General features: G+C 35.9%; 1 protein-coding gene across 1 annotated transcript in view; it reads right to left on the bottom strand.

The window, feature by feature from the left end:
* DYNC2H1 (dynein, cytoplasmic 2, heavy chain 1) overlaps positions 1 to 8,622 on the bottom strand; it is a 305,345-nt gene that overhangs the window by 113,871 nt on the left and 182,852 nt on the right. The window contains 2 exon segments of the mRNA XM_006773520.2: positions 7,145 to 7,217; positions 8,221 to 8,352. Coding sequence (XP_006773583.1) covers positions 7,145 to 7,217; positions 8,221 to 8,352 — 205 coding nt within the window.

Here is an 8,622-nt window from a genome sequence, read left to right as displayed (position 1 = left end):
CATTTTAATGATGTTGATTCTACCAATCCATGAACACAGTATGTTCTTCCATCTGTTTATGTCTTCCTCTATCTCTTTTTTCAGTGTTCTGTAGTTTTCTGAGTACAAGTCTTTTACCTCCTTAGTTAAGTTTATTCCTAGGTATCTTAATTCTGCATATCAATTGATGTAGAAGTAGCATTTGACAAAATCCAACGACACCCTTTCTTTTAAAAACCCTCAGCAAAATAGGAATAGACAGATCATACCTCAACATAATAAAAGCCTTATATGACAAACCTTCAGCCAACATCATACTCAATGAGCAAAAACTAAAACCATTTTACCCAAGAACAGGAATGAGACAGGGATGCCCACTTTCACCACTCCTGTTCGACATAGTACTGGAAGTTCTAGCCATACCAACTAGACAGGAAGAAGAAATAAAAGGTATCCAAATTGGAAAGGAAGACATAAAACTGTCATTATTCTCAAATGACATGATATTGTACATAGAAAACCCTAAAGACTTCATAAAAAAATTATTAGACCTTATAATGAATTTGGCAAGGTAACAGTATACAAAATTAATGCCAAGAAATATATAACATTTTTATACACCAATAGTGAACTTACAGAAAGAGAGATTTAAAAAACATGAGTGATTTTCAAGAAATTATATTTGAAATCAAATCTCTAAAATTTGGTTTAAACGATATAGTGTTTGTCATTCTCCAGCAAGCTAAAATTTTAAAACTTATTCATACAATAAAAACTGTAATTTTATATAAAACTACATTAATAAAATCACTTGACCAAATGAAGTCATCCAACCATACACAGTTTTGATAGGGGGGACTTATAATTTGATACATAGAGCACCTGAATTAATCTGAAAAATAATCATATTATTTTAAGTCAGAACACATATACTTATGTGAATAGGGGTTAAGTTTCTTATATGTGAAGGGGGGGTTAAGTTTTTCTTAAGTTTCCTTTCCAAGGCCTGTGCGAAGGGATTGGGGAGGTGACTCGGCTGTGAATCCAGCAAGCAGAACCGATAAGCAGGGGCAGACCAACCCACCAGGAGTCGATACATCATCATCTCATCATCATCATCTCATCACCTGATGACTAAGGACTATAGCTGAAGTCCATTCCCAGACTCACCGTAGCCCCTTCCCCTATGTAATCCTGTCCCTGCACTTTGCTGGAAGACAGGATTTGAATGCTTGTAAGTGCCCTGTCTTCTTGATTGGCTAGCCTTTTCAATAAATGCCTTATATGATTCAACCCTGCCTTTGTTATTGGACACAGCGACAGACAGCCTGAGTCCAACCCTGGGTTTCCTGGCAACAGTTTTGGAAATATATTAAACTTTGAAAGTATTTGAATATGTGACTCTCATGAGGTTTTTGCTTAATGCTGTTAAACCGTAAATGTCATTTAACCTGGAAATTACATGGTGCCATAACAGAAATATTCCAAAGAGTTAGTAGAGATTCAAAATACAAAGTCAATAAAATAGGTCATGTGCAGTATGCAACAAAGAGCATATATTTAAAGACTAAATGGGTGATAAAAAAATAGATTCTTTAAAAACTCTCTGAAAATTTCCTCGATTTACTTAAACTTGCATCAAGTCACATAAACAGACAATAAATATATAGATAAGCCAGAAATACATCAGATAGTGTTACTATGTAGAGAATTAGTGTTGATACAGATTAGGTGGCCCAGAAAGACCTTTGAAAATGCAATGTTTTAAACTAATACCTGAATATACAGAGGAGCCATCCATGAAAAAAACAAAAAAGAAGAAGAGGAAACAGAGCAAACAGAGAGAATGCACAGGGGGCAAGCAAAAGGGGTCTAGAATTAGGTCAGAGAAGCAAGCAGGGCCAGACTGTGTGGGGCCTTTTAAGCTTGTACACAAAATCTGGATTTTATTCTCAGTGTTTGAAGAAAAATTTGGAAATTTTATGTAAAAAACAAGTATGATTTAGTTTAAGTTTTTGTTTGTTTGTTTGTTTGTTTTAAGACCACACAGCTTTCTAGAGAGAACAGATTGGGAGGGAAGCAAGAAACGAAGTAGGAAGACAAATTAGGCAGTCATTGATTTAACAAACATTTATAGTGCCTCTATGTTCCTGCCAGAGCTGTTTAAGGCATCGGGGGCACAACTGTGAACAAAACAAAATTTGTTCCCTCACGTGACTTATGTTCTAGTTGGGGGACAAACAATTTAAAAAAATGTATAATATGTCAGGTCCTGACAACTGTTACAGAAAATAAACAGAGTAGGGGGATATAGAGAGCCAGGAAAGAATAGGTAATTTTTACATCGTGTGTTCAGGGAAATCTTCACTGAAAAAGATGACATTTGAGCAGAGAAGCGAGGAAGATAACTGGGCATGGAGCTCTCTTGGAAGAAGGAACAGCCAATGCTAAGGTCTTGAGATACAGAAGCACACTTGAAGCACTAGAACAGGCGTGGGGAACGGTGGGCCCGCAGGGTGTGTAAGGCCTGAGAAATCATTGGGTCTGGCCCTGCCAAGGCAACTGTAGGCTGGAATCAAAATTCAATAAATCTAGGAGCTTTTTTCATAGCAATATGAATTTATATTAAGTGAATTATATTAAGTAAATGTTGTCATAAATATTCAAATGGCCCTTGGCAGAAAATAGGTTCCCCATCCCTGCACCAGAACAGGAAAAAGCCCACTATGCTTGGAAAAGACTGGGCAGGAGTGAGAGTGGTAAGATTAGATACGAGGGGAAGCAAAGAGAAAAACGACAGGGAGGTAAGAGCCTGTAAGGACTCAGAAAGAGGAGACACCATCAGAAGAGTTTGAACAGAGTAATATGATCTAACATATTTCAAAAGGCACTTTGGCTGCTGTGTTGAGAATAAACTGAAAGTGGGGAAGAAAAGAGGTCTGAATGGCAATAACCTTGCTCATATGATAGTGGCTTGAACAAAGTGATAGATGGTAGTGAAGGTGTGAGAAGTGATGGAATTCTGGATACCTATATTCTGAATATAGAACAGCCAAACATAGCCAAAGCTAGGACAGTAATTAAGGTGGGAGATGATGGTAGTCTGCATTAGGGTTAAAGTCATGACAAAAAAGGAAATGAATCAGAGTAAATTTCAGAGTGAGAATTAAAAGGACTTGCTGGTAGATTGTATATTTAAAGTAAGAAAAAAGAGAAAGGATTACTTTTAGGTTTTTGGTTTCAGCAACTGAATGGATGCTAGCATAGACACATGAAAAGCTCTGTACTGGTCATGTTAAATTGATGATATGACATTCACATGCAAACATTGAATAAGCATTTGGATATGTGAGTCTATAGAATTCTAGGAAGATGTCAGGGCTAGAAATAACAGATAAAAGAGTTAGTAATTCATGGATGACATTTATAGCCAGGGTCTAGGTGAGGTTACCTAGAGAGAAAATATGTAACAGGGAAAGGGAAAACAAACTGAGACTGTAGTGGAAGGAAGACCACTCCAATATTTAGAAGACAGGCAGAGAAGCAGCCAGGAAAGGAAAGTGAAAAATTTCCCTAAAACTGTTGAGGTATGAAAGGAGAAATATAATAGTCTAGACAGAAAAAGAGTTGAGTAAATGGGTTACTGCAGTCTCTGATTACGGACACACTTTCAACATGTTTTATAGCAAAAGGAAGTAAAGAACTAGGATGATAGCTACAGAGGGAACAGGGTCATGGGAGGTACTTTTAAGACAGGTGATGCTAAAATCTGTTTGTTTGCTAATGAAATGATCCAGTTAAGGAGGTGAAATTGATAATGCAGAAGAGAATAATGGTAAGAATACAAAAAACAACATCTTAAACAAATGGGCTGGCCTTTGGTTGGAACCAGGGCATTCATTCATAGTAACAGCAGTGGAAGAATGAATATGAGTACCAAAGCAGGTAGTATATAGATTTGTTGGTGAGAAATAAAGAATTTCTATCTTATTGCTTTTATTTCCTCAAAAGGCTACTTCAATTAGCTAACTTAAGCAGTAAATATAGGGATAGTTGATTTTCATATTTATTATACACCTACTAGTATGCAAGTATTATTCAATTCTTGTTTATATCTGGTAACATTACATTCTTCAGTTACAAGATAAAGTATGCTTATAAACATTTTTAACATGGACACTAATATCTTTGTTCAACTACTTTATTCTTCAGAGTCAAAAAAGTTACATATTTATAGCTCTTAAAGGAATGTACTTTATAAGTTAATGGTTTAACTATCAAACTACTTAAATATGAAAATTATTTAAAACAGATAATATGTAAGCTTATTATATTGGCTATCTATTGTTTTGTACCAGCAGTTCTTCTCGGAACTGGTAACAGCCCCTTCCATGACTTCTTTTGGGGAAACTGCTTTTCCATATATGAAGTTTGGAGGGAAAGTTCTCTTTAATCACAAGCTTTAAAGTCTATCCCAGGCAACCAGCAGCCCTATCCCCCAGAATATATGTGAACCCAGAGGCTAAGGTCAACATACAGGTAAGAATTAAACAAAAGTCTAGAAGGAACGTGAGAGACAGAGAAAGGTAAAGACATAGAAAGGGAGTAAAACAAAGGGGTGGTGGCAGAAAGAAAACAGGACCAGCAAGGGTGAGGCAAAGAAAGGAAGCCTCCCCATGTTGTTTTGAGTCCATGAAACCAAGTAGCCAGAGGCCAGCCCTACCTCTACCTTTCTGGTTATACTTTCTCCCTTTTTTAACTTACGTGAGTTTGAAATGGATATCTGTCATCTGCAACGAAGAGTTAAATGGATAAACATTATGACCAATGTGAGCAAAAATTACCTAGTGAATAAAGAGCCTATAACAAATGAATAAACAGGGACTTTCCTCTCCATGCTTAAGGGGAGAAAAGCACAGAGTATGTCCAGACCCATTTCCATATATACATTGCCAGCCAACCCAATGATCCATCTAAAGGGAGCCTCAAAATATTTGTGTGTATCCGCATGTATCTGCGTATTCCAGTGGAGGGTGAAGTGGAAGACAGTGACTATGTAAAAAGTTGGGTTGGTAGATCTTACACGTTGAACTGTTTTTCCCATAAAAATAAGTGTCGAAGTCCTAGCCCCAATACCTCAGAATGTGACCTTTTGGGGCAATAGGGTCGTTACAGATATAATTAGTTAACTTCAGATGAGGTCATACTGGAGTAGGGTGAGTCCCTAATCCCCTATGACAGGTGACCTTACAAGAAGACAGCCATGTGAACATGGAGACACACAAGGAAAATGTCATGTGACAATGAATGCAGGGATTTGTTAAGTATCAATAAGCCAAGGAAGACCAAAGATTTCCAGCAAACCACCAGACACTAGGTAGAGGCAAGGAAGAAGTCTCCTACAAGTTTCAGAGGGTGCATGGCTTTGACAAAAGCTTGATTTTGGACTTCTGGAGTCCAAAACTATAAGAATAAATTTCTGTTGCTTGAAGCCACCTAGTGTATGGTACACTTAGGAAAACCCTAGGAAACTAATACAGTAGGTTAGAATAGAGATGGCTATGTGCACGGAATAACCTTAAGGTTTAACGAGACTGTTTTATATTAGTACCCACCAGCAACATCCCTCTACACTGAGAATAAATATTACTCATTCAGTATTTAATAAGAACAATGGCTTTGGAGCTGGGTTTGAGTACTGTCATTTATTAGCTATGTGATCTTGTATCCTCATCTTTAAATGGATATAAAAAGAGCCCCTTCTAGGATTGCTGTGAGGATTAAAATAGCTGGCACATGTACAGCACTTAGACTAGTACCTAGCATATAGTAAGAGCTATATAAGTTTAACTGTGATTATTATCATTATGAACATCATTCATGTTTAAATCAAAGTGTGTGTTCACTAGAGTAAAACTGATCATCTGAAGATAAGAGACAATTTCTCAAAATAATATCCAGATATAATCAATTATAGCAACTTTATTAACTAATAAAAATGATTATTCAATACTGTAAAGTTTTACAGTGATAAGCCTAGAAAGCCCAGTATACTTTTTTAATTTCAGAAAACTCTGCACTAAACTTCTTTTTTAAAATATATTTTTATTGATTTCAGAGAGAGGAAGGGGGAGGGAGAGAGATGGAAACATCAATGATGAGAGAGAAACATTGATCGGCTGCCTCCTGCACGCCCCCTACTGGGGATCAAGCCTGCAAACTGGGCATGTGCCCTGACTGGGAATCAAACCTGTGACCCCTCAGTCCGCAGGCCAACCCTCCATCCACTGAGCCAAACCGACCAGGGCTAAACTTCTTTATATGAGAAAATCAAATATATATATATATATATCTCAAATGTTAGGCTTACTTGATTGGAATATATTTATAAAATAGTTTCTATATAAAATTTCATATATGTATATACAAAATTAAATTGAAATGAAAGATCTAGAAAAATTATCAGCACACTATTTTAACTGTGCCAGACTTTTCATTTCTAACATAGTTCTACAACCTCCGCAGTTTAGAATAATAAAAATCCATTATTCTTGGATGACTCTACATTTCAATTAAAATACTTTTCATAATCTTTCCTTAACATAGTTTTTCTAAAATTTATTGCATAAATGGAAACATGATATAGTTTATTATTTCCAAATGAGTAACCACTTTTAATTCTACAGGTAAGATGATCTGAAAGACTTTAAAAATGTATTGAACATTTTGTTTATGATCTGAAAGATATATAAATTTTCATTTTTTGTTTTTTAGACAGAACTAAAATAACTCATTTAGAAGGCTTCTTTTCCTAAGCCTATGGTATCTATATGTTTTACTTTGTCTAAAATCAAACATTTGATTCCATGCTTTAAATTACCAATCTTGGACAAATGTCTAAATGTCTACTGTGCTTTCATAAGAAAACAATTTTAAAAACTTAACTACATATAGGATGTCAATTATGCATTAAACCTGATACACATTAAATATGGTCAGATCCAACACAGAAATTGTTTTTTAAGCCAGGTGGAGATTGTAAAATAAGTACAATGAAGAAAATAATGCCGGTAATCTGCTAAACTAAGGTCAGCAGGTAATAACCTGTAGGTTAAACATGAAAGACTCGGTCAGTGATCTAATTCTGGAAAAGTAAAACCCTTACCCAGAGTCCTGCATACAAACAGAGCCATGGCACTCTGCAGCCTGTCGGGCCTGAGGGCCTGCACCACCAGGACCTGAAAGCAAAGGTCAGGGCATTTTAAGTAATAAAGTTCCTACAATGGCTTTCCTAACTAAACAACAGTGAGGTCAATTAATTCAACAATTGTTTACTAAAATATGTGAATACTTATCACTGTTGTATATTATTTACTATCCCTCAAACTGTCACAATAGGTTTATACTAAGGCCCATCGTTATAGGCAAAATATTACAAAATCCATTATTTTCTCAAACCTGTCACCAGAAGTAAACATCAGCAAGTAATGATCATAGGGTTATCTGCTTCTTCGGGATCTAATAACAAAAAGCCAAATGCCAGGTGCAAATACGGTACTCTAGGTAAGGTACTTCTGATGACAGCAGAACAGAGGCCCAAAAATCTTGCCTAAAGTTTTTAATCACCATTTTTATGCTGAATCATATATACATTTTCTAATAAATGTGGGTTTTTTTCTTTTTGTATTTTTAAACATATTTGGTAAAATAGAATTCACCAAGGGGATACAAAAGGGACAGAACCACTTCGAGGAACTGAAAGGGTCACTTCTAGAGTATCAGCTCCTAAAGAGCTTTCCAATTCTTAGCCTTTACTTCCCCAAAACACTGAGTGGGACCTATCAGCAGGTTTCATCATTCTATTTTAAAATACGTGAAAAAAAATTACCATATTCCTCGCCATGAGATATTTTCCCTAGAACGTGAACAGTAAGTAGAGAGCCTCTAAAACCTACACCTTAATTTCTTTCCGTAAGTGATTTTCTCTGTTGCAAAATCACCCTTGGGTCAGAGTCAGAGGGAGTAAGAAAAGCTACAGTGGGAAACACCACATTCAGAAATATTGCCAGTGATTTCATTATCCAGGTAAGATGGCAAAAGCAGAAAGGCCTTTCCCACCTGTGTCATGTTAGGGTGATGTGGCACCCAAAGGCAGAGCTTTCACTTATTTATTTATTTTCATTGAATCTGGCTTCTGAACAAGAGTAATGTTAAATACTTCTATGCATTTAGATAACTTACCTGCTGAAATAAGGAAACTTTCTTTGCAAGAACAGATGGAAACTCTTGCTCACACATTGAATGATGATAATACGTACGCCACAGATCTGCATCTTCAAAGCAGAGGGTCTGGTAAAGACCGGGGAGAGCAATCTGAAAAATAAGAATAACCACAGAGTGAGCTACAAGTCAACATAAGTACATATGTAAGTGAATTACTAAAAAAAGAAATGGAAAGTAATTACTGATGGATATTTATTACCTGTTTTCTACTTTATGTCAGTTTATCTAATCATTTCTAGGTCAGAAATAGTATGGTAGACTTATGCAACCCATTAATTAAATTACAGAAAATATTTCCAAAAGAGTACTACATCAATACTTGTAAGTTAATAAAATCTTTATTTTTTTTTTCAGTAAAAA

The sequence above is a fragment of the Myotis davidii genome, unplaced genomic scaffold (assembly GCF_000327345.1).
Source record: "Myotis davidii unplaced genomic scaffold, ASM32734v1 scaffold1025, whole genome shotgun sequence".
Classification (NCBI taxonomy): domain Eukaryota; kingdom Metazoa; phylum Chordata; class Mammalia; order Chiroptera; family Vespertilionidae; genus Myotis; species Myotis davidii.
This window is presented reverse-complemented; position numbering and strand designations above follow the sequence as displayed.